Source organism: Phyllobates terribilis, unplaced genomic scaffold (genome assembly GCF_046119375.1).
Source record: "Phyllobates terribilis strain yellow unplaced genomic scaffold, ASM4611937v1 Scaffold_2__4_contigs__length_985480577, whole genome shotgun sequence".
NCBI classification, from domain to species: Eukaryota; Metazoa; Chordata; class Amphibia; order Anura; family Dendrobatidae; genus Phyllobates; species Phyllobates terribilis.
In genome coordinates, this window is record NW_027362762.1 from 583436954 (window position 1) to 583463749 (window position 26796).

General features: G+C 45.5%; 1 protein-coding gene across 2 annotated transcripts in view; it reads left to right on the top strand.

Annotated features, from left to right (window-relative positions):
• Nucleotides 1-26796, top strand: part of ILRUN (inflammation and lipid regulator with UBA-like and NBR1-like domains) — a 199160-nt gene that overhangs the window by 75080 nt on the left and 97284 nt on the right. For both annotated transcript variants that reach the window (XM_073666449.1, XM_073666450.1), the window contains exon 2: nucleotides 10153-10307. In XM_073666449.1, the coding sequence (XP_073522550.1) occupies nucleotides 10153-10307 (155 nt within the window). The remainder of the gene's footprint in view (nucleotides 1-10152; nucleotides 10308-26796) is intronic.

Consider the following 26796-nt stretch of genomic DNA (forward strand, 5'->3'; position numbering starts at 1 on the left):
ATACACTTTCTCATTTAAAGATTTTTCTGTTTTTTTCATGACTTTGAAAATTGTACATTCACACTGAAGGCATCAAAACTATGAATTAACACATGTGGAATTATATACTTAGCAAAAAAGTGTGAAACAACTGAAAATGTCTTATATTCTAGGTTCTTCAAAGTAGCCACCTTTTGCTTTGATGACTGCTTTGCACACTCTTGGCATTCTCTTGATGAGCTTCAAGAGGTAGTCACCGGAAATGGTCTTCCAATAATCTTGAAGGAGTTCCCAGAGATGCTTAGCACTTGTTGGCCCTTTTGCCTTCATTCTGCGGTCAAGCTCACCCCAAACCATCTCGATTGGGTTCAGGTCTGGTGACTGTGGAGGCCAGGTCATCTGACGTAGCACCCAATCACTCTCCCTCTTGGTCAAATAGCCCTTACACAGCCTGGAGATGTGTTTGGGGTCATTGTCCTGTTGAAAAATAAATGATAGTCCAACTAAACGCAAACCGGATGGAATAGCATGCCGCTGCAAGATGCTGTGGTAGCCATGCTGGTTCAGTATGCCTTCAATTTTGAATAAATCCCAACAGTGTCACCAGCAAAACACCCCCACACCATCACACCTCCTCCTCCATGCTTCACGGTGGGAACCAGGCATGTAGAGTCCATCCGTTGACCTTTTCTGCGTCGCTCAAAGATATGGTGGTTGGAACCAAAGATCTCAAATTTGGACTCATCAGACCAAAGCACAGATTTCCACTGGTCTAATGTCCATTCCTTATGTTCTTTAGCCCAAACAAGTCTCCTCTGCTTGTTGCCTGTCCTTAGCAGTGGTTTCCTAGCAGCTATTTTACCATGAAGGCCTGCTTCACAAAGTCTCCTCTTAACAGTTGTTGTAGATATGTGTCTGCTGCTAGAACTCTGTGTGGCATTGACCTGGTCTCTAATCTGAGCTGCTGTTAACCTGCGATTTCTGAGGCTGGTGACTCAGATAAACTTGTCCTCAGAAGCAGAGGTGACTCTTTGTCTTCCTTTCCTGGGGCGGTCCTCATGTGAGCCAGTTTCTTTGTAGTGCTTGATGGTTTTTGCAACTGCACTTGGGGACACTTTCAAAGTTTTCCCAATTTTTCGGACAGACTGACCTTCATTTCTTAAAGTAATGATGGCCACATGTTTTTTCTTTACTTAGCTGCTTTTTTTCTTGCCATAATACAAATTCTAACAGTTTATTCAGTAGGACTATCAGCTGTGTATCCACCAGACTTCTACACAACACAACTGATAGTCCCAACCCCATTTATAAGGCAAGAAATCCCACTTATTAAACCTGACAGGGCACACCTGTTAAGTGAAAACCATTTCCTTTGACTACCACTTGAAGCTCCTCAAGAGAATGCCAAGAGTGTGTAAAGCAGTCATCAAAGCAAAAGGTGGCTACTTTGAAGAACCTAGAATATAAGACATATTTTCAGTTGTTTCACACTTTTTTGTGAAGTATATAATTCCACATGTGTTAACTCATAGTTTGGATGCCTTCAGTGTGAATGTACAATTTTCAAAGTCATGAAAATATAGAAAAATCTTTAAATGAGGTGTGTCCAAACTTTTGGTCTGTACTGTGTATATATTAGGGAAAATATATATCTGACATACTGTCTACTTTGCACGTTTTCCCACCTACTAAGAATGGCGAGATCTGTAATTTTTTTCGTAGGTACAATTCAACTGTGAGTGACAGAATCTTAAAAAAAAAAAAATTTTTAGTGCCTGAAATAAGTATTTGATACAATAGAAAAACAGAGCTTATAGGCTTTGTGCCCACGATGCAGAAATGCTGCATATTTTTTTTTCGCTTCTGTCTGGCAGGAAAAACCATGCGGTTTTTACATGCTGCTTTCACGCCAGGTAAAAGCGTTTGTAAAGCGTCTTTGCATGCATTTCTGCATGCGGGTTATCAAGCGCTTTTCCAGGCAATTTTAGCATCACTTGGAAAGTGCTTGACAACTTGTTCATACTGCATAAATCCATGCAACCGGCATGGATTTATAGTAGTGTGACCAAGTTAGTTAAAAAAAAAAAGAATAAGAATGGTGATAAAAAAATATAAAAAAAATTTTGTCCTCCCTGTGTTTTCTCTGCTGTGTCCGGTGTCTTGGGCGGCTCTCGGTGCTGTGAAGGAACTGCGGTGACGTTATTGAGTCATGTCACATGACTCAATGAAGTCATGGCAGCAGGGCTGTGGAGTCGGAGTTAGTTTTGGTTGGAGTCGGTAGAAATGTACCGACTCCAGCTTTAAAAAAAAATGTATTAATATTTCATAATTGAACTTTCATATGAATTTTAGAAATGTTACTCAAATATATATGTTCTATCAAACTATGAACAACAGTGATGAGCACTTCTGCTGTAGATAGAGACATTTCTTACTTCTTGTGTGTCACTGTTCTCCACTGCCCTTATCTAATCTTGTGCTTGGTTAACCTCATGCTGCCCCAACCCCCCTACTTACAATGTATGAAACTGAAAGTGAAAATGTGTTGCAAATTCTTCGTAAAGCTTCTCCTGTAGACTAGATGTTTACTAGGTGTGCGTCTTCCAAGCATCTCACAGCTGCTACTCAGAAGAGGAAGACTGTAAGAAGTATTATCCTTTCAACAAACTTTGCATCAGTTAACTGTGAGTACATGAGGAATAACAGTATTACTGACCACTATATCAGTTGTACAACCTGGCAATAATTTTGTACAATTGTTTTTAGGAAAAACAATTGTCATTTGGATTGTGAATGCTGAATTAAAAACCTGAGAATGTCAAAGAAGCGTCACATTAAATCAGCTGTATTTGAACTTTTCACCATCACTCAAGATAGAAAACATGATGTCTGTCAGTGTATGACAAATGATCCAGACGAAAACAAATGCTGTGAATCCAAGATCAGTGCATATTCAGGCAAAGATAAAAATGCTCCTACCAGAGCTTCTAATCTAAAGAGACATTTACAGCGCTTTCATCCAGAAGTACTGAAAGCAGTGGATGAGAAAGACTGCATCCAAACCAATGAACCAGTGCCCAGCTCTTCCAGCCAAAGGAGCAGAGAACTTTGCAGCCATCAGTTGCAAGATATTTTGTCAGTGACAAAGTTACTGTGACAATGACAGTAGATACATTTAAAAAACAGATCATAGGTACACTATCCTTTATAACAAGTTCTATTTCATTATTTTCACGACCAGCTTTTATGTGTCTGAATGGGGAAATGGCCCGCAAGCTTGGTGTTTCTCTGGAGAGAGAGAGTATTAGAAAATTAGTAATCGAAGAAGCTTTTAAACAAAAGGAAGAACTTAAAAAAACTCTCAAGGGACGCTTTCTGTTTCTTAAAATGGATGCCTGCACACGTCACAGAGTGAACTATTTTGCCATCAATGTCCGATTTGTTTGTGACAAAAATGAAATAGTTACCAAGACATTGGCAGTAAAAGACACCAAAGCTCATCACACCAGTGAGTTTCTCCAGGTCTTGGTGGAAAAGGTTCTGCAAGACTATGAACTTAAAAAAGAGCAAGTTCTTTCTGTCTTAACTGACAATGCTTCAAATATGATAAGTACTATTAAGCTAATGAATGAGAGTAATGATGGTGACCAGCAGCTAGAAGAACATTCTGGGTCCACAGACACAGAAATGTTTGAAATAGAGGAACACAGTATTGTAACTGAGGAGCAAACTGAAGTGGCTTCAGATGAACAGCAACATGATAGTTTAGATGATCTTGTTGAAACTGTGTCAATACGTTCTTTCATTCATCACATGCGCTGTGTTGTGCATACGCTACAGCTGGCTATAAGAGACAGTCTGCAAGAAGGACATGCTGCTGCACTGATTGGCAAGGTGAGAAAATTGGCTACTGTTGCCAGAACCCCTAAAGTTGACTCAATTTTGAAGAGACGTGCTGGAAAAGGGGCAATTATTGATCAAGCCACACGATGGGGCAGTGCTTACTTAATGATTCAGCGCTTGGTTGAACTGAAAACCTTTCTTGTAGACATGGCTAACCCTCAACTGACGCTAAATGAAAGTCAGTGGAATCAGGTGACTGAGCTGGAAAAATTGCTAGAGCACCCATTTACAGTGACTAAAAAATTACAAGCAGAGGACTTAACTCCAGGTATTTTCTTAAAGGAGTGGAAGAACCTGATGTTTCGCCTGTCCCAAAGAGGAGGGTTAATTGCAAGTGGCATTGCTACATCAATGAAACGGAGAGAGGAGCTACTATTACAAAATAACATTCTTTTGGCAGCTGTTTATGTAGACCCAATGCATCGGATTCTTCTAGATGATCAACAGCTAACTAAAGGAAAAGAAGCTTTGTTTGAAATAGCAGTAAGGATGAAAGGGTTGCAGAACAGTCAGGAGGAACAAGAAGAATTTGGTCGTCCTGCCACATCTTCACTCTCATCATCAACTGTTGAAGAATTTAATTTTGAAAAATATTTGGATCACAAGGACCGTGCAAAACGTTCCCGCATAGAAGAAGAGTCATCCCCATCAAAGAACACAGCCAGTACATTTCAGCAGAATTTTTCATGTGCACCAAAAGAGATTGAGAAATTTGACCGTTCATCAAAAATAACAGTGCAACAAGCGATTCCTCTGTATCCTGACATTGTCAGAGATGTTGCCCGAGTGGTTACTGCTTTGCCACCAACCCAAGTTAGTGTAGAGAGGTTGTTCTCTGCTCTCAAAATAATTAGATCAGATTTGAGGGCATCCATGAAGGAGGATCTGACAGAGGCAATACTTTTTCTGAGGACAAATTTATAGATTTCTTCTTATTAACTGCATAACAGTGTTTATTGCATATTTCCTTAAAAGAGTTTAGAAAAGTTTATAAAAGTTATTTGCTATATTCTAATTGTATTCTAATAAATATAGTTTTTGCTCTAAGTGGTCTGATTACTTATATGATGGTGAGAAACTGAATAAGCACGATGTTAATATTTTACAACAGTAAATTTGTTACGAATTGGCCATTTATGAAGGAGTCAGAGTCGGAGTCGCAACTGTGGCTTACCGACTCCACAGCCCTGCATGGCAGGTCCTTCACAACACTGTGACCCATACAGCAGACCAGACGGAGCGGAGAAAACTCCGGGAGGACATCGGAAGGTAAGTATAATCTTTATTTTTTATTTTAAATTCTTTTTTTAACAGGTTCTATGGTACCCAAGTCTGGAGGAGAGTCTCCTCTCCTCCAGACCTGAGTACCATCCGCACATTGAACCGTGTGATATCCGCATGTACAGATGCAGTGATGCGGATGTCACGCAGTCCAATGCAAGTCAATTGCGGCTATTACGCTGCGTGTCCACAAAATTAATGGATATGCTGCGTATTTTTCCGCAATGATAATCCGCAGCGGAAATTTCCACAGCATGTGCATAACACATGCAGATGATCATTGGGGACCATGGGGCACGTATTACCAAGCGTTTTTTAAGCGTTTTCGCTGCGGAAATTCCACGGCAAAAATGCTTGAAAAAGGCATAGTGGGCATGCAGCCTAAGAGCCCCTGTCCACAGGATTATGCTCAGTAAACTACATACACTCTCAGACTATGTGCGCACGTTCAGGATTTGAAGCAGATGTTTCCGCAGCGTTTCTGCATCTCCTTGGCTGGAAAAACGCTGCTGAAAAAACGCGTTGTTTTTTATGGGGTTTTTGAAGCATTTTTGTAAAACAGTGAATGCTTTTTGGAGCTAAATAAAGTTATTTGGTGGGACATTGCTTTTTGGATTACCGTCAGAACTGGGGTGAGTATATTGGTTAATTTAAATGATTAAAGAATGTGTCTGTTGTATTTCAAATAGTGTTTCCTCTGTGTCTGTGTGTTTATTTAACTCTCTTTACTTTGCTTTAATTAGGTTTGGTGATGAAAGGGTCTGATCGACACCTTGTCATCACCAAACAAAAGAGCTAGCTGTCAGCTAATCCCATTCACCCAGTCTTCATAAGCATTCCCATTGAATTTATTTCTGGGGCAGCTGAGAACTATTTTTAGCCTTGGAAGGTGCCATTAGGCAAACATCGTCCCTATAATTAACCGCTTACAGCTGTTTTGGTGGCTGCTACATCCCCCCGATCAGCACTCAGTAGCGCTTTGGATGCAGAGTATTTTTGTTTAATCCAAAACGCGGTTTTCTAATGCCGCACTTTTGTCGGTACATGAGAATCTACCGCATATAATGACACTTCAGTTGGTCATAATCTGCAGCCGAGACTAGCTTGTCCGCTACAGAAATTGACATGCTGTGGGTGAGTTTGGATACGTGGCCACGATCAGGAGCAGCTGCAGGTTTGACGCTGCGTTTTTACAGCGTCAAACCCGCAGCATCCAGATGTTACAGCATAGTGGATGGGCTCTCTAGAAATCCCATGTCCACTATGCGTGCATCTGAGGCTGCGAATCACCAGTGGACACTGACTTGCAGCGCGTCTTTTAGGACCGCTGCATGTCAAATTCTAGTCTCTGCAACAGAAATTTGACTACTAGAATGTATTGAATACGCTAAATCCGCATGGTTCAGTGAACACATGTGGATTTACCTGTGTTCAATAAAGTAAAACGTTTTGGACGCAGCAAGTAATATGCGTCCAAAGCGCTGCTACATTCGGATCGTGGGCACCGAGCCTAAATTTTTTTTTAAAAAAAATGTTGTGGGCTCCCGCGTCGTTTTTATAACCAGTAGAGGGAAAGCCGATCACTGGAGGCTGATATTAGTAGGCGGGGAAGGGGCCATTAGCCAAAAATGTTCCTGGCCATTAATATCAGCCCACAGATGTTTGCTTAGCCTTTACTGGCTAGATTACAGAGGGACACCAGAAAAAAATTGATGTAGGGTCCCCCTATAAAATCTAAACAGAAAATTCTAAACAGACAGCTGCGAGCTGATATTAATAGCCATGGAAGGGGCCATGGATACTAGCCCCCTCCTAATATCACCCCTCAGCAGTCCCAGAAATGACGCAGCCATAAGATGCGCCAAATCTTGCTCTTAGCCTCCACTCTTCCCACTGCCCTGTAGCAGTGGCAAGTGGGGTAATGGGGCTGGGGTTCACGTCAGCCTTGTATTGGCATCTGAAGTGAAGCCCAGGTTAGTAATGGAGGGTGTCTTATAGACGCCCCCATTACTAACCGCGTAGTAAAGTGGTCTCCGCTTTTTCAATAAATACATGGCCAGTATAAAGCATTTTAATGAAATAAAAAACTCTGTTTAAAAAAAAAATTATTGCGCTCTCAGTCCTTGAATCTCTTGTCTCCTGAAAAAAGCGTAAAATAAAAAACAATCTTATTCCTCACCTGTCCGCTGTCATGACGTAGTCCACGATTACCGCTGTCACGGCTGTCCCTCGGCGATCCGGGTCACTTCTACAGCAGTGACCTCGGCAATCATTGATGTCACTGCTGTAGAAGACAGCAATGTACACTGACGAGGAGTGTAAAATCACTCCTGTCAGTGTACATTGCTGCTGCAGGAGTGACGCCACTGGGGTTCATCAGCTGAATATCAGCTGATCAGCCCCGGTGACCTCAGGACCTGTACTGGTGGGGACATTCTAGACAATGTTCCCACGAAGCATCGGTGCCGTAAAGTGAGGTCACATGAGCTCTCAGCTGATCATCAGGTCCTGGCAGTGCAGTACACGGCTGGGAGCGAGTGCGCTCCCGGCAGTGTACCACCGATCTGATCAGATCGCCAAGGACCTGGAGGACAGGTGAGTATTGTTTTTTTAATTATTTTTATTTTTTTACCGCGAGTAAATTCTGGCTTGGCTGAGGAGACTACTGCTCCCCTCAGCTGCGGTGGTCGGATGAGGGGAGTAGTAGTCCTCCTCTGCCGACTCGGGTACCACCTGCAGCTTTTCCGCCGCGAATATGCGCCCATTTGCTTTAATTGAATCAGCAAATCTGCAGGTATAACTATTGTACCTGCGGATTTGCTGCAGTTCAATTAAAGTCAATGGTTGTGAATTTGTGCTGGAAACGCGCGCACAATTGACATGCTGCGTTTTTTTCCGCAATCCTGAGCGAAAATTTCCGCATTATGTGCACAGTTCATCAGGATTATCATTGCAATACCTGGCGGACTGATTACATAGCGTTTTAAGCTGCGTTTCCTTGCGGAAAAAATGCCTCAAAAATGGTACATGTGCACTTAACCATAGGTGGGCGCCGTTACACTGATTAAAATGATAACTTGGTTGATGAAATCCGTGCTGTGGTTCTTGTGTAATCTTTGCTTTGTTTGGAGATAATGATATGCTCGTTCTTCAGGGCGGCATGTGGGGTGGGCTCTATGTGGTGCTCTGCTTACATTTTCAGCTATATGCTCTTTTGACTAGTTACTGTGCATTCAGAGACCTGCCTCCTATTTTACCAAACCCCACCCTACTAGATGCATTTTGTAAAATAGGTCACTGAACGATCAGTGACCTACGATAAGAGCATATAGCTGAATATGTAAGCAGAGCACCAGATAGAGCCACCCCACAGGCCGCCCGGAGCACGAGCATATCATTATCTCCAAAATGAAAATAAAGATTTATAAAGAATTACAGGTTGGATTTCATCAGCCAAGGTATTATTTTAATCAGTGTAATGGCGCCCACCTGACTGAGCGCAATTCTGCTGACAGGTGCGCTGTAATATTTGGTACAGAAACCTTTGTTTGCAATTACAGAGGTCAGATGTTTCCTGTAGTTGTTGACTAAGTTTGCGCACACTGCAGCAGGGATTTTGGTCCGTTCCTCCATACAGATCTTCTTTAGATCTTTCAGCTTTCGTGGCTGTCGCTTAGCAGCATTGAATTTCAGCTCCCTCCAAAAACTTTCTATTGGGTTCAGGTCTGGCGTCTGGCAAGGCCACTCCAGGACCTTGAAATGCTTCTTACGGTGTTTCGGGTCATTGTCATTTTGGAAGACCCAGCCTCGACCCATCTTCAATGAGCTTACTGAGGGACAGTCATCCTGTCCCCTTTGCAGAAAAGCACTCACAAAGTATGATGTTTCCCTAACCATTCTTCACGGTTGGGACGGAGTTCTTGGGGTTGTACCCATCCTTCTTCCTCCCATGCCTCTTCTGGATCATCTAGATGGTCATTGGCGATCTTTAAACGGCCCTGGACATGTGCTGGCATGATCAGGGGAACCTTGCGTGCCCTCCAGGATTTTAATCCATGACTGAGTAATGTGTTACTATTTGTAATGTTTGAGAGTCTGGTCCCAGCTCTTTACAGGTCATTGACGAGGTCTTCCCATGTAGTTCTGGTTTGATTCCTGACTTTCTCAAAATCATCCTTACCTCACAAGTTGATATCTTGCACGGTGCCCCAGATCGAGGACGATTGACAGTCATCTTGTGTTTCTTCCATTTTCTAACAATTGTGCCAAGAGTTGTTGCCTTCTCACCTAGCTGCTTACCTATTGTTTTTTAGCCCATTCCAGCCTTGTGCAGGTCTACAATTTTGTCCCTGGTGTCCTTAGACAGCTCTTTGGTCTTGGCCATGGTGGAGAGGTTGGAGTGTGATTGAGTGTGTGGACAGGTGTCTTTTATACAAGTAACAAGTTCAAACAGGTACAATAAATGCTGGTAATGAGTGCAGAGGAGGGCGTCTTAAAGAAATGCTAACCGGTCCGTGAGAGCCAGATTTCTTGCTGGTTGGTAGGTGATCAAATACTTATTTCATGCAAAAAAAATATAAGTGAATTATGTAAAAATCATAAAATGTGATTTTCTGTTTTTTATTTTTGTTTTCTGTCTCTCACAGTTGAAGTGTACCCACGATAAAAATTACAGACCTCTTCATTCTTTGTAGGTGGGGAAACTTGCAAAATCGGCAGCGTATCAAATACTTGTTTTCCCACTGTATACACACAGTGTACCTTATATCATGGTATCTGATATATGCTCATACTATTGATTTATGCAAAGTTTGTTGAAAAGAAAGTGACCATTGTAAAATCCTCTTATTTAAGTTTTTAAAAAGTAATGATTTTACATTAGACGTGTGTTTTGTAGATCACTTGGTTTAAATCTCCTTTTTTCTTTGTGTCTGCACTAGATGTATATATAAGCTGTACAAAATTTGGTCATGTTCTGCTTGTTTTTAGGAATCTACAGGCAGCTATTGGAGCATATTACGATTTTGAGAGCCCGAATGTAAACATCCCTTGCATGTCATTTGTAGAAGATGTAACTATTGGAGAAGGAGAATCTGTACCACCTGATACCCAATTTACAAAAACTTGGCGAGTGCAGAACACAGGTAATGTCAGTAATATTCATCAGTCATATAATTTTCCACGTTTGCTGTTTTATAGGAAATCTATCACTTACTTGTTACTTTGTGTCATGCAGTAGTGACAGGCATACTCATTTCAGTGCCTAGAATATGCTAAATTTGGGCTAAATGTGCTACTAATTAGTTTCATGAGGTCACACTACCTTCTGATAGCTTTCCTATGCAGAGAAATGGGCAGAATCTGTCAGTAAGTAGAGTGAAAAAGGTAAGAAGCTTACAGCTCAAGAATACCATATCTGCAGGTTATAGTCTTTGTACTACACTAATTATATGTAATTTTAGAAAAAATATAGCATATTTACATGTAAGGGCATCTTGCTAAAATGTCTAAAGACTCTTGTGTCTTGACTCTTGACATCGATTCTGTTTGTTTCTAGAAATGAAAATTCAATGGTAATGGCTTCATAGCATACCATCCTGTTCCCTTATGTGTCTGTTTTTAGAACAGAAGAGAATGTGCATCAGAACTATTTCTTGCCTTGTAGAAACTGACACATAACTAAAGCGGGATAGACCCCATCAGTCCGGTCCCTCCTCTTCAGTTTAAATCCGCTATACAGTGGATCATTTTTTACATTAGAGGTATTCCCCAAATCACAATATGGTTTTATAATAACAAACAAATTTATTCATTTGTGTCAGTGAAAGGCTGTGTGCCCACTATGCGTTTTTTTAAGCGTTTCCGTGGCGGAAATTCCGCTGCAGAAACACTTAAAAAAGTAGAAGGTCTGCCGTGTTCCCCAATGATAATCCACATGTGCTGTGCATATGCTGCGGAAATTTCCGCTGCGGATTATCATTGCGGAAAAATCCGCAGCACTACCAATTTTTTTGTGTAAACGCAGCGTTTTCACCACCATTGACTTGCATTGGAACGCATGGAATATTCATCCCTGCATCTGCAGATGCTTAACTCATGCGTTTTAATGTGCAGATGGTACCCGGGTTTGGAGAAAAGGAGACTCTCCTCCAGACCCGGGTACCATAGTACCTGTAAAAAAAAGAATAAAATAAAAAATATACATTATATTCACCTTCCGATGGCCCCCGGTCTCCTTAGCGATGCGTCTCGGCTTGCCGGCAACTCGCGATGGTCTGAAAAGGACCTGTCGTGACGCCATTTAGTCATGTGACGGGTCACGCGACTGCTGACTTCGGCTGGTCCTTTAGTCTATCGCAAGCTGCCGGCAAGCCAGGACGCATCGGATAAAGACTCCGGGGGTCATCAGAAGGTAAGTATAGATTTATTTTTTAGCATTCTTTAAGGTCACAGTATATAAATCCATGCCGGTTGCATGGATTTATATAGTGTGACCAAGTTGTCAAGCACTTTCCAAGTGATGCTAAAATCTCTTGGAAAGCGCTTGACAACCCGCATGCGGAAATGCATGTGAAGAACGTTTCACATCCTCATGTCCCTGGCAGGAAAACGCATGTACAATCCGCATGCATTTTTTCTGCCAGGGAGATGCAGAAACGCTCAGGAAAAATCCGCAGCATTTCTGTATCGTGGGCACATAGCCTAACCCATTTTTAATTCTGATCCATTTTTACACAAATTCACCTCACCCCAGAATGCCTCTCCTAAACTGTTATTTGCCCTCCAGTTTCCACTGGAACCATCCTGTAGTTCCAGGGACCCTAGTCGATACTGCGCAGTACAGTCATGGCCAAAAGTATTGAGAATGAGACAAATAGTAATTTTTCCAAAGTTTACTGCTTCATTTTTTGTAATGGCAATTTGCATATACTCCTGAATGTCAAAGAGTGATCAGCTTAACAGCAATTACTGTACTTGCAAAGTCAATATTTGCCCAGAAAATGAACTTTAACCCCCAAAACACATTTCAACATCATTGCAGTCCTGCCTTAAAAGGAGCAGCTAACATCGTTTTATTGATTGATCCATTAACACAGGTGTGGGTGTTGATGAGGACAGGGCTGGCGATCAATCAGTCATGATTAAGTAAGAAGGACATCACTGGACACTTTAAAAGGAGGCTGGTTCTTGGTATCATTGTTTCTCTTCAGTTAACCATGGTTATCTCTTAAGAAACACGTGCAGCCATCATTGCACTGCACAAAAATGGCCTAACAGGGAAGAGTATCGCAGCTACAAAGATTGCACCTCAGTCAACAATCTATCGCATCATCAAGAACTTCAAGGAGAGAGCTTCCATTGTTGTCAAAAAGGCTCCAGGGCGCCCAAGAAAGACCAGCAAGCGCCAGGACCGTATCTTAAAACTGTTTCAGCTGCGGGATCGGACTACCAGCAGTGCCGAGCTTGCTCAGGAATGGCAGCAGGCTGGTGTGAGTGCTTCTGCACGCACTGTGAGGCGGAGACTCTTTGAGCAAGGGCTGGTTTCAAGGAGGGCAGCAAAGAAGCCACTTCTCTCCAGAAAAAACATCAGGGACCGACTGATATTCTGCAAAAGGTACAGGGAGTGGACTGCTGAGGACTGGGGCAAAGTCATTTTCTCTGATGAATCCCCTTTTCGATTGTTTGGGACATCTGGAAAACAGCTTATTCGGAGAAGAAGAGGTGAGCGCTACCACCAGTCTTGTCTCATGCCAACTGTAAAGCATCCTGAAACCATTCATGTGTGGGGTTGCTTCTCAGCCAAGGGAATCGGCTCACTCACAGTCTTGCCTAAAAACACAGCCATGAATAAAGAATGGTACCAGAATGTCCTCCAAGAGCAACTTCTCCCAACCGTCCAAGAGCAGTGTGGCGCCCAACAATGCCTTTTCCAGCATGATGGAGCACCTTGCCATAAAGCAAAGGTGATAACTAAATGGCTCATGGAACAAAACATAGAGATTTTGGGTCCATGGCCTGGAAACTCCCCAGATCTTAATCCCATTGAGAACTTGTGGTCAATCTTCAAGAGATGGGTGGACAAACAAAAACCAACAAATTGTGGCAAAATGCAAGCATTGATTATGCAAGAATGGACTGCTATCAGTCAGGATTTGGTCCAAAAGTTGATTGAGAGCATGCCAGGGAGAATTACAGAGGTCTTGAAGAAGAAGGGGCAACACTGCAAATATTGACTTGCTGCATTAACTCATTCTAACTGTCAATACAACCTATTGGTACTCATAATATGATTGCAATTATATTTCTGTATGTGATATAAACATCAGACAAACACTAATAAAAACCAGAGGCCAGCAGATCATGTGAAAATATAATTTTGGTGTCATTCTCAAAACTTTTGGCCATGACTGTATAGTCTCTCTCAGCTGGCATCCAGACAGCATAAGTGCTGTATCTAGAAGGCTCTTCTACTGTGAGGGATGATGGCATGGAAAGGTCGTGGCCTCCTTCATCACACTTCAGAGCGCATACCAGGAAGCAGCAGTGTGTGAATGCTGGTAAGATCTAGTGATGTACTGCAGGATAAGGCAGTGAATACTGAGGGCATAAAGGAGAGATATGCTGTATACAGGTGGCTGAGAAAAGAGATGTGGTGTTTATACGTGGGATAGAATGGACAGAGATTCTGCAGGATTGGGCTTTGTGTACAAGGGCTGAGAGATCAGTCATGTGAAAGTGAAAATGCCGCTCTATTGATTCATGCACCAGACCATAGCTCCCAACAGTCTCGTATTCGGCGGGACTGTCCCGCTTCCCGTCATGGCCTAGCTGTTCTCTTACTCACCTCTCCAACATCTTCGTAGCTCCGCCCTGTGAAGTGCATACATTTAATTTAATTTAATTTATTCACCTCACTCTCTCTCGGGTCTCCAGGGACTCGTTCGCAGGTGCGATGATCTCTTTCTTCCCAGGCAGCAGCTCTACCAATGAGCCATAGCTCATAATGGGAGACATAGGAAGTTTTGGTAATCTTGACCTCTATATCAGGCAGTGGCTCCAGATGCACAGAATACAAGAACATTGGATATAGCAGTATATATCTTTGTATTTGTATTCTGAGGTGAAAAAAAAGTCAGGTTTTTGTTCCTATAAAAGATTTTTATTATAAGCAATTACGTAATTGTATTTTTTTCTCTTTACCCATGACGGCACCACGGAGAGAGGGGATCCGCCCTTCAAGGACAGGAAACCTACAGATAAAAAGGGCGGCACCTCTCTCCCGCATCAGTTGGTTTCCTGTCCTGGACAGGGACCTACGGATGAAAAATCCTGAAGAAACGAAGAAAGAAGATTTTACTTACCAGGCCTGACCAGTCCGACTCAGGCAGCGGGGGTTCCCTGCCTCGGCTGGTGCAGTGTCCTGAAGCGCCACAGCTGGGCTCAGCGGGCCTCCAGGGTGGCAGGGAGACGCAAAGCTGAGCCGCGGTCTCCTGTGGCGTTGGTCCCAGGCGGTAAGTATAGGGCAGGGTTCCCCAACTCCAGTCCTCAAGGCCCACCAACAGGTCATGTTTTCAGGATTTCCTTAGTATTACACAGGTGATAATTCCATCACCTGTGCAATACTAAGGAAATCCTGAAAACATGACCTGTTGGTGGGCCTTGAGGACTGGAGTTGGGGAACCCTGGTATAGGGGGTCCGGGGCTCGGGTTGGAGTAGGCCTGAGCCCTGGGCCCAGGGTACCTGGGCCTTGTGCAGCGCGCGCCCCGCATGCTTGCCGGATAGCGATTCGGCGTTTGGGCGGGTGCACGCGCGCTGACGCTCCCCCACGCGTGCGCGCCAGAAGTGACGCGGCCGCAGATCCCTATGGGAGCGGCGCGTTCAAACGCGCGCGCGGGAAAGGCCTAATATGTAGGACACAGCGGTGCCCTGGCCAGAGGGGGGGCGCTCCTCGCATCGGTGTTGGAGGGGGCGGTCCCCTGCATAGCTTAAATAGCCAGGGAAGCCATGGGAAAATGCTTCCTGGCATACGTTGAGTTCAGCAGTATGAGTGACCAGGAGCCCCAGGAGGTGCAGCCCCTGCGCCCCCACTCACCATCTCCATCACCATCGCCTCAGAGGAAACGCACGAAAGGACCCTCCAGCGGCCCTCCGCGTCAACATACTCAAGGTGACGGAGGAAGCGGTCGGTCCGGCAGGTCTTCTCAGCGTGGCAAAGATTCCGGCACGGCATCAGCCTCGGCGAAAGACCCAGCTACCAGAGCAGGTTCCTCTTCGAATGCGGTATTCCCTCTCTCTTTCGTCTGGGCTGTAAGTGATCTTCGTGAAAGTTCAGTTGTAACTTGGGCCCTCCCTTTTTTCTTCTTAGGGAAGGAAGAGCACGGGAAAGTTTAAACACAGGGCCTGCCACTTTGCGCAGTGGATCTACCCACCACATGGCAAAAGAGACTATGTAGCTCATGCATCGAGCAAACCATCTGTGAGGAGACCCCTAAGTTTGCTACCGAGCTCAGATCCCTGATAAAATCGCAAGTCGAAGATACCTTTAAATCCCTCCAAAAGGTGGGGGAAGAAGCATAAAAAAACTAGGTACCTTTCCCCGGTGTCGGAGTCTAGTAAATCAGATGAGGAAGTTGCGGTATCTGAATCATCCTGTTCATCATCTGCTTCCTCATCTACAGAGGACGGGGGTCGTAACTGTTTCCCTATAGACGGAACAGATATCTTAATAAAAGCAGTTAGGTCCACCATGGGGTTTGTAGACCATCACCCCAAAAAGTCCATCCAAGAGATAATGTTCAGTGGCTTAGGTCAGAAAAGAAAGAGATCCTTCCCTCTTAATGATCAGGTACACGATCTGATTAAGAGAGCATGGAAGAAGCCAGAGAGGAAAGGGTTGTTGGTCCCGAAAAGGAAATACCCCTTTGAGGACCCTGTATGCTCTTTCTGGAATAAAGCGCCAAAAATTGACGTGGCGATAGCCAAAGCCTCTAAAACATATTCCCTGCCGTTTGAAGACATGGGGGTACTCAAAGACCCTATGGACAAAAAAGCGGACTCCTTTCTGAAAGGAGCCTGGGAAGTGGCGGGGGGGGGGGGGGTTAAAACCTGCAGTGGCAGCCACTTGCACAGCCAGATGCTTGATGGTTTGGCTGGACCAGCTGGAATCTCGGCTAAAAGACAAGGCTTCAAGGGAGGATATTATAGGGGCCATCCCTGTGATGAAAGGCGCAACGGCCTTTCTGGCTGACGCCTCAGCCGACTCCGTCAGACTTGGAAAACAAAAACAGTAGGAGCGCCAATGGTGAAGAGCCTGAGGTTTGGGGGGGGGGGGGGAATGAAGGGGGAGATGTAGTGACCACTCACCTGGTCCTGTTGTGCAAAGGAGCCCCGCACAACAAGGGAAAACGCTTCCAGGTGGGAGTCTGTAAGATGATCACAACTTAGCAGGAACTGTTGTAGGGAGCTTCTGTCTGCTTCAGCGGTCACATGACCAGGACCGTGTGACCGAAGTGGGCATTCCACAATGACATCACGGCAGGTCCTGTAGTAGGCTTCGATAGCAGACGCTATCTTCCTCAGGTAGATCCATTTACCTGAGGAAGATAGCGTCTGCTATCGAAACGCGTCGTGGCGTTAGAGAGCGTACTAAACAATAAAAGGTTTGTGTGTTATAACCTAATCCACTGTCTAGTTGTTCTAGCGCTTCACTAACACCGCAGAATTCCTTCTTTCTTGACTCCGTCAGACTGGCAGCCAGAGCAGGGAGTTTTTCAAATGCAGCTACGCGGGCCCTATGGCTCAAATGCTGGCCAGGCGACCTCCAAACAAAATCCAAACTGTGCTCCATCCCGTGTGAAGGGGAATTTTTGTTTGGATCTACCCTGGATGACATCCTGGATAAAGCCTGGGATGACAAAAAACGATTTCCGGTCCTCCGGTTCATCATTCAGGAAGGGTTTTTGGAGCAAAAAATTCATGCGAAGGAGGCCCCCCAAAGATCAGGATAGGTGGGAAGATAGGAGACAGAGGAAGGCCAAGGGGTTTATGTTAAACAGGCCCCTTAGTGACAACAAGAAGCCCGCCCAATGAAACGCAGCCCCAGGTGGGGGGGAAGACTGCTCCATTTCCTCCCAGCCTGGGAAAAGATTTAAAATGTGGGCTGGATTTTGGGCCTGATAAAATCTGGGCTAAAACTCCAGTTCCTCTCCACTCCTCGAGGAAATTTCACAGTAACCCCCGTAAGGTCCTCAGTGGTAGAGCAGTTGTCTCTAGAACAGGAAGTCCTAGACCTGGTGGACAGAGCAGGAGGTCCCAGCTCAGGAGGCAGGCGAGGGTTTTTACCCCCCCCCCACCCCCCCTATTCCTCAGGAGAAAACCGGACGGTACACTCAGGACTATCGTGAACCTGAAGAAATTGAACAAATTCTTGAATATACAACCTTTCAAGATGGAATCAATAAAAACTTGTGTGAAATTACTGTTTCCAGGCTGTTTCATGACGGTCTTAGACCTAAAAGACGCCTACTATCATGTCCCCATTCACAGAGACTACCAGAAATTCCTGAGGGTAGCAATACCAATAAGGGGCACAATCAGACACTTTCAGTATGCGGCTCTTCCCTTCGGGTTAGCAATAGCCCCAAGAGTCTTCACGAAAGTGGTGTCGGAAGTCATGGCTCATCTGAGGGAGAGGAACATCCTGATGGTCCCATACCTAGACGATCTACTGGTTATAGGCAACTCGTTCAGCCACTGCAAAGACCAGCTAGCAGTAGTCATGGATTCTTTGACGAGTTTGGGATGGCTTCTAAAATTAAAAAAATCCAGATTGGAGCCAGTTCAGCTACAGGAATACTTAAGTATCCTGTTAGATTCAAGGAGTCAGGAATGCCGTCTTCCGGAAGGGAAAGTCCAAAATATGATAGCCCGTGTGTCCTATGTGGAAAAGCATCCGGTTATGACACTAAGGGGAGCAATGTCCCTCCTAGGTTCTATGACTGCCTGCATCCCTGGTGTCCGCTGAGCTCAGTTGCTCACCAGGGTCTTACAATGGAAGATCTTGGGGGCGGAAAAATCTCTAAGAGGGCACTTAGAAGGTCGACTGACCCTATCCTCAAAAACTTTTCTTTCCCTAACATGGTGGACAAAGGAAGAAAATCTAGGCAGGGGCGTCCCATGGACAATATCGGCACCCCAGATTCTGACGACAGATGCAAGCCCCAGGGGGTGGGGGGCTCATCTAGACGACCGAGTGGCTCAGGGGGTCTGGGCAAAGGGGGTGGAAGGTTCTTCCTCCAACATGAAAGAACTTCTGGCGGTGAAGTATGGCATCTTGGAATTTCTAAACGTGTTAAAAGATCACCACGTGAGAGTGTTCTCGGACAACCGGGTAGTGGTGGCATATCTAAATCACCAGGGGGGTACCCGGTCCATCTCCCTTCTTCAGGCGTCAAGCTCCATCCTCCACATAGCAGAGAGAAATTTAGAGTCCTTATCAGCTCTGCACATAAAAGGGTCAATGAACGTCACGGCGGACTTCCTAAGCCGGGCCCAGTTAAGACAGGGCGAATGGGAGCTGAACCAGCTAGTGTTCAAAAAGATCACGAGGGCTTGGGGATTCCCATGTATAGACCTATTTGCCAACTGGAAAAACAAAAAGGTGGACACATTTTGCTCGATCGACCCCAGGGGGAACCCAGTAGCACTAGACGTTTTTTTTTGATTCCATGGGACCACCAGCTAGTATATGCCTTTCCTCCGATTGCTTTCATTCCGGCAGTTCTGAGGAAGATCAGGGAAGACGAGGCGAATGTGATCCTGATCGCCCCCTTCTGGCCAAGAAGGCCTTGGTTTTCCTGGCTGAGGATCATGTCCGTCTCCGACCCCTGGGTCCTTCCGGAAGTTCTGGACCTGCTGTCTCAGGGTCCAGTACTCCACCCGCAGGTAACAAACCTGCACTTGACAGCTTGGAATTTGAGAGGTCACTCTTGAGGGATAAAGGGTTTTCCCCCAATCTAATCTCTACCTTGCTGTAGAGTAGGAAACCTGTAACTACTAGGCTCTACGGGAAAACTTGGAAGAAATTCCTTTCCTTTGCAGGTACGGATATAGTAGGGGAGGCCCCCGTGGTTACCATCCTGGAGACCCTTCAGAGGGGGTTGGAGCTGGGGTTGGCCACGAGCACGCTGAAGGTTCAGGTGGCAGCTCTGGGAGCCCTGTATAACTGCAACCTGGCAAGGGATAGATGGGTCTCCAGGTTCATCAGGGCATCTCATAGATCCAGACCCATCCCCTCCCGGAAGGCTCCTCCGTGGGCTTTAAATCTTGTTCTTTCAGCCCTGACCAGAGGCCCCTTTGAACCACTAGGGGAAGCGTCCCTTAAAATCTTGTCCCTTAAGACGTCCCTTCTGGTAGCCCTCACCTCGGCTCGCCGCATTAGTGACATCCAAGCATTATCCGCGGGACCCCCCTTTACGCAGATTCTAGACGACAGAGTGACGCTTAGGACCGACCCAGCGTACCTTCCTAAGGTGGGATCCCTTTTTCACAGGTCACAGGAGGTCACCCTCCCTTCCTTCTGCGCAGCTCCAAAAAACAAGGGGGAAGAGGCCCTCCACACCTTGGACGTCAGGAGGTGCATTATGCACTATTTAGAGGCCACACGGGAGTGTAGGAAGGACAGGGCTCTTTTTGTGTGCTTCTAGGGATCTCGGAAGGGACAGAATGCTTCCACGGGAACCCTGGCGAGGTGGATAAGGGAAGCCATTTCTCTGGCTTATTCCTCAAGCGGGGAAACAGCGTCAGTGGGCCTAAGGGCACACTCGACGAGGGCAGTGGCAGTCTCCTGGGCGGAGAAGGCCGGAGCTTCAATCGAACAGATATGTAGAGCGGCGACCTGGTCTTCTCCCTCCACGTTCTTTAAACACTACCGGCTGGATCTAACATCGTCTTCAGATCTTACCTTTGGCAGAAGGGTTCTCGAAGTTGTGGTCCCTCCCTAATCTTCACTGCTCTGCAATCTCTCCGTGGTGCCGTCATGGGGAAAGAGAAAGAGTAGTTACTTACCGATAACGAAATTTCTCGGAACCCATGACGGCACCCATACATTCCCTCCCCCTTTTTTCTTACACATGGGTGTGCACAATCGTTACTACCTGTTGTTTAGTCACAGGGTGTGTCTAAAAAAAAAAAATAAATAATTAAAAAATACGTATATAATATATATAAATAAAAATGCCATATTTGGTGTTACTAACCTGGTGGTTCTCTCAGTGCTCTGTAAACCAACTGATGCGGGAGAGAGGTGCCGCCCTTTTTATCTGTAGGTTTCCTGTCCTTGAAGGGCGGATCCTCTCTCTCCGTGGTGCCCTCATGGGTTCCGAGAAATTTCGTTACCGGTAAGTAACTACTCTTTTTTTTTTTTTTTTTTTTTTTTTTTTTTTGTGAGAGAGCCTCCCCCAGGTCTCAAACCCACAACCCTCTGTATCCCAGGCAGGAGCTGAACATACTGAGCTTCAAGCTCAGGTGATGGCATGAGGAGAACTTTCCATGCTGTTACAGTAATTGTAACGACCCGCACATCACAGCGATCAGATTATTTATGGGAATCGGTAAATGGCGTAAAAAGAATGGCATAATTTATATTTTTCTCGATTAAACCCTTATAAAATGTATTGAAAACATAACGCTGAGGCCGTGTTCACACGTAGTATAAATGCTCCTTTATTCTGAACTTTTTCTGCAAGTTTATGCACCATACAACACAATAAAAGCTTATCTGATTATTGCGTGTTTGCTGCTTTTCTTTTATGCTTTTTCCCCAATATTTGATGCAATTTTGGTGTAGGTGTGAATCCACATTTTTTTTTTTTTTTTAATAGCACAGAAAAGCTTTGATTCTGCACTTAAAAATGCAACAGCGTTCTTTTCTTCATGCGTTTTTTTTTTCCCAGAAGCCTATGGAGAGAGAATTCACTAAAACCGCAGAGTTCAGTAGCGTCTTCAGACCACAGAGAGCAGAGATTTCATGGAATTACATCCACTTTGCTTGGATATTTAGACAGTATTCATATGTAGAGTAAATGCTGCTTTTTTTTTTTTTGCACAAATTCTGCTGTGTTTAACAGTTGAAGCAAAGTGGATGTGATTTCATGAGAACTGCGCCCCCTGTGGCCTAAGGACGCTGCTGAACTCTGTGATTTTTTGTGTCGTCCTCTATTTGGATCCTAAAAAAAAAAAACACAGGTAAAAAACTGCAGATACTTTAAAAATCAAAGATTTTCTGTACTATAAAAAACAATTAAAAACGTGGCTTCACATCTGCACCATAAACGCATCAAATAAGGGGGAAAAGGCATAAAAAATGCTGCAATAATTAGAGAAGATTGTTATTCTGTAGTTTGGTGCGGACATCTGGAGAAAACAAAAAACACAGTATTTATTGGTCGACCATGACAGCACCACGAGAGAGGGGATCCGCCCACCGAGGACAGGAAACCCTACAGGCTTAAAAGGGGCGGCCCTCTCTCTCACCGTAGTTTGCTTTCCTGTCCTTGATGGAGGGAACCTGTGACAGGCTTAGCTGTTGAAGGCGTCTGGATTCCGAGGTAGCGGGCTGTCGAGCAGCGCCTCTGCCTGGGTCAGCAGCTCCGGCATCGCTTTGTGCCAGTGGCCGTGGAGCTGTGCCCCTGTCTGGCGTGGCAGTCCCGGCATCGTGTGGTTCCAGATTTCAGCAGGGGCTGCGCCCCTCTCTGGGGTCGACAGCCCCAACATCATACAAATGGCACAGCATCGTGGGCCTGCGCTCCTGTCTGGGGATGGCAGCCCCAACTTTGCAGGACACTGGATGATAAAGAGTGGCGCCCCTGTCTGGGGTGGGCCGTCCATTGCAGCACGCGGGCGCTAGGTGACAGCGGCGGCTGCACCCCTGTCTGGGGTTAGTAGCCCCAAAATTGCGCTGATGCAAGGAGAGCAGCGCCTCTGTGGGGTACTTAGCACCGCGCGTTTCCGGTCTCTCTGTATGGCTGGGGGCGCTGCTAGATGACGCCACTGTGCTCCCAAGCGGTCACGTGACCAGACCAGGAAGTTCTGGCCACGTGTGTGCAGACGCCGGAAGGAGCGCAGCAATAGCTAGCCCCTATGGCCAGTAGGTGGCGCGCCTAGTGGGCAATCGCACCTGGCATTGAAAGTAATAATAATAAAATGTGGAGCAGGTGCTGCTGTATACGCATTTAGACTCTGAAAGTGAGCAGCAACAGCAGCAGCAAATCCAGCGGCCGCCGCTTTTGCCGTCTCAGCGGCCGCTTGAGGAGCCCCAGGAGACACGACCCCCTCGAGTCACCGGTAACTCCCGGTCTTCAGGAAGGCGAGGATCTGTGACCAGGTCCAGTCATCGTAGGTCTAGCAGGATGGACGAATCTGCAGCCTCCAAGAACGATCCCCCGGCTGAGAGAGGTCCTTTCTCCAAACCGGTACCAGCCCTTTGAGCCTTCTGGGTAAGTGATTTTAAAGAAAGTTAACTTGGTAATAGTGTCCCTTCTTCTTGTCTATTAGGGGAAGAAGTGTACCTCCAAGTCCAAGCACAAAGAATGTGCATTTGTGTAAGCCCGTACTGGCAGTTTCATATCCCAAAAGATTGTGCCAGTCCTGTATAAACCAAACTCTGGCAGACGAGACCCCTAATTTTGCCTCGGGCTTGAAGTCCTTGGTAATGTCGGAAGTTAGCAAGGTTCTCTCTAAAAAAGCTAAGAGAAAGGAAGCAGATTGTGAGCTCTCCCCAACCACTGATTACTCCCTATCGTCAGCCTATGAGGTGGACTCTGACGATTCATCTTCTCCATCCTCCTCATCCTCAGATAGTGGTACAGGTCAGCACTGTTTTCCACTGAATGAAATTGACGGTCTGCTCGACTATGGGCTTTACGGATTACAGACCAGAGAAATCAGTCCAGGATGTTATGTTCAGGGGGCTGGGACAAAGAAAAAGATGTTTTCCATTTAATGATAAACTTCAAGATCTGATCCATAGATAATGGAAAGGGCCGGAAAGAAAGGGTTCTCTCCCCCCGTTCTTTAAAAGAAAATATCCCCTTGAGGACTCGGCCTCTTCCTCCTGGGAGAAGGCTCCAAGGCTAGATGCAGCTATAACAAAGGCATCTAGGAAGTCATCCCTCCCCTTTGATGATATGGGGGGCCTTAAGGACCCATTAGACAGAAAAGTAGATGTATTTTGCAAAGTAGTTGGAAACAACTGCTGGGGCTTTAAAGCCGGTGATTGCTGCAACTTGTACGGCTAGGTCTTTGATGATATGGCTAGAACAGCTGGAATCCTACCTGAAAAGTAATACATCCAGGAAGGAGATTTTATCTAGCGTCCTTCTCATAGCAGTGCAGTGGCTTTCCTAGCAGATGCCTCCACAGACTGTGTAGATTGGCTGCTAGATCAGCCGCTATGTCCGATGCACCCCGTAGAGCCCGGTGGCTTAAGTGTTGGCCTTGAGACATCTAAGCCAGAACTAGACTGTGTGCTATACCTTGTGAATGGGAACTTCTCTTTGGCCCAGCTCTGGACAATACCTTAGATAAAGCAAGCGACAGGAAGAAAGGTTTCCCTAGCCTGTCCATGCCTGCGTATAAACTGTCTTTTCGTAGGAAAAGATTTGTACGTAAAAGGCCACAGAGGGATCAGGATAGTTGGAAATTTTGCCTTCCAATGTAATAGACACCTAAAAGTAGTGATCACCATCTTAGAGAGTCTGGGCTGGGTGCTTAATTTGAAAAAATCTAGGCTAATGCCCACGAAAATTCAGCAATTTTTAGGTATTATGCTGGATTCAGATTCTCAGGTATGTTACCTCCCGGAAGCCAAAAAAGAAAGTGTTAGAGATCAGTTGAGAAAGACAGTATCAAATCCAGTAATGTCCCTTAGAGCATCAATGTCCTTGTTGGGTACCGTGACATCATGTTTCCCTGGGGTTCTGTGGGCACAATACCACTCGAGTTCTTCAGTGGGACGTGCTGCATAATGAAGTTTTGTTGAAGGAACACTTGGAATGGAAGATGTCCTTTTCACCCCATTCAGTTGAGTCCTTACAGTGGAGGGAAGATGAGGCGCACCTATCTAGAGGAGTTTCCTGGGTGCTTAGAACCACTAGAACAATTACCACCGATGCAAGTTCCAGTGGGTGGGGAACCCATTTAGGAGAGAGGGTGGCCCAGGGGTCCTGGTCGAATGCTGAAATGAGTCTCTCCTCCAAAACCAAAATGTAAAGATCCTTTCTGATAATAGAATCACGTTAGCTTACGTGAACCACAATGGGGGTACGCGGTCAAGATCACTGATGAGTGTGACAGATCATCTTTCAGATCACGGAATGTCATCTTCGTTCTTTAACGGCCCTTCATATAAAGGGAAAAGAAAATACAAAGGCAGACTACTTGAGCTGCTATCCTCTGATACAGGGAGAATGGGAACTAAAACAGGACATTTTCTCCCAAATAGTCCGAAGATGGGGGGCCTCCGGTGGTAGGACTGTTTGCTACAAGACTAAATCGAAAGACAAGGCTCTTCTGTTCCCTAAATCCCAGAGAAAATCCCCTGGCAGTGGTCGCCTTCCAAATACCTTGGAATTTCAGCCTGGCCTATGCCTTTCCTCCGTTGACTCTTCTTCCCATGGTTATAAGGAAGATCAGGAAGGATAAGAGGCCCTGGTTCTCATGCCTGAGGAGCATGTCAGTCTCAGATCCTTGGGTCCTGTCCGAGGTTCCGGATCTCCTCTTCCAGGGTCCAATAGTCCACCCTCAAGCGTCTGGCCTCCACTTGACGGTATGGAACTTGAAAGGTCGCTGTTAAGACGGAAAAGGTTCTCTTAAGGCCTAGTAGCTACCCTAATGCTTAGCAGAAAACCTATTACAACTAGAATTTATGCTTGAACTTGGAAGAAATTCTTGCCCTTTTCCCTGTCCAGGGTTGGTGAGGGGGCACCAATAGGTAAAATTTTAGAATTTTTACAAAAAGGTCTTGAGCTAGGGTTAGCCACTAGTACCCTAAAAGTTCAAGTTTCTGTCTTAGGCGCCTTTTATTCTTGTGATCTGGCGAAAAATTATTGGATTTCTCATTTTATTAAAGCCGTGTTTAGATCCAGGCCCATAGTCAAAGGCAAATTGGTGCCCTGGGATCTAAATTTGGTAGTAAAGACCTTAACCAGTTCACCTTTTGACCTGATGGCTTTAACATCTGCTAGGAGGATTAGTGATATTCAGGCTCTGTCTTCGGCCTTGCCCTTTACTCAGATCCTGGATGATAGAATATTTCTTAAGCCTGATCTCACTTATCTCCCTAAAGTAGCTTCCCATTTCCACAGACTCCAAGAAGTAATCCTGCCCTCTATCTGTCCTGATCAGAGTAACCAGAAAGAAGCGGAGTTTCATTCGTTAGACGTGAGGAGATGTGTGATTAGGTACCTCTTGGTGACCAAAGATTTTAGGAGAGACAGTTCTATATTTATATCCTACCAAGTAGTTAGGAAAGGCTTTAAGGTTACAAAGGCCACCATAGCTAGATTGATTAGGGAGGCTATTTCTCTAGCTTATGCATCCAGCGGTGAGGAAGTACCGCGAGGGTTGAAGGCTCACTCCACCCGGGCAGTGGCGACCTCCTGGGCGGAGAAGACCGGTGTCTCGATAGAAGACATATGTAAGGCTGCTACCTGGTCATCTCCGTCTACTTTCTTTAGACACTATAGATTGGATATGGGTGTTTCATCTGACCTTACCTTTGGGAGAAGAGTGCTCCAGGCTGTGGTCGCTCCCTAGACTTCTTCATCTGTGCAATTCTTTTGTGGTGCTGTCATGGTCGACCGATAGTCATAAGTTACTTACCGGTAACGGGATTTTTCGGAGACCATGACGGCACCCTTATACTCCCTCCCTTCACGTTTGTGGGAGCACTCCTTGTTTGTTAAATTAAAGAATTCACACTTATTAGGTGTTTTTTGATATAATGGTATTGTGATTGTTTATATTTACTAACCTGGTGGTGCTCTCAATGCTCTGTAATCCAAACTGAGGCGAGAGAGAGGGTCGCCTGTTTTAAGCCTGTAGGTTTCCTATCCTTGGTGGGCGGATCCCCTCTCTCGTGGTGCTGTCATGGTCTCAGAAAAATCCTGTTACCGGTAAGTAACTTATGACTTTCTGCAACATGTGAACACGCCTTACAGACACCAGAAAGCCAGATATCATATAGTGACGCAACGTAAAGATGAGAAAGTTCTGGCGGCCCCGACTGTGAATGAATGAGCAAAAAATAATCCACAACTAGAGATGAGCAGGATGCACAGATCGAAGTTGTGCTGCCCTGGGTGATCAAAAGCTGCAGGGAACACCGGAAGGTAAGAGATTTGCGGCCTCCTGTCCAACCGCCAGGTACCACTGATCTGGATGCTGGACTGGAGTCCGCAGAATCCATCCACTCATCTCTAGGCCCAATTGTCTCGGATATAGCGGATAGTCCTGGATTTGGGTCTACAACCTGCACTCTCGGGCGTCTGCTGAATGCCCCTCATTACCAGCTCCCCTCTGACAACTCCTCCTGTCAGAGGAGAAAGATCATGTAAAATGGGAGTGGATTGGGG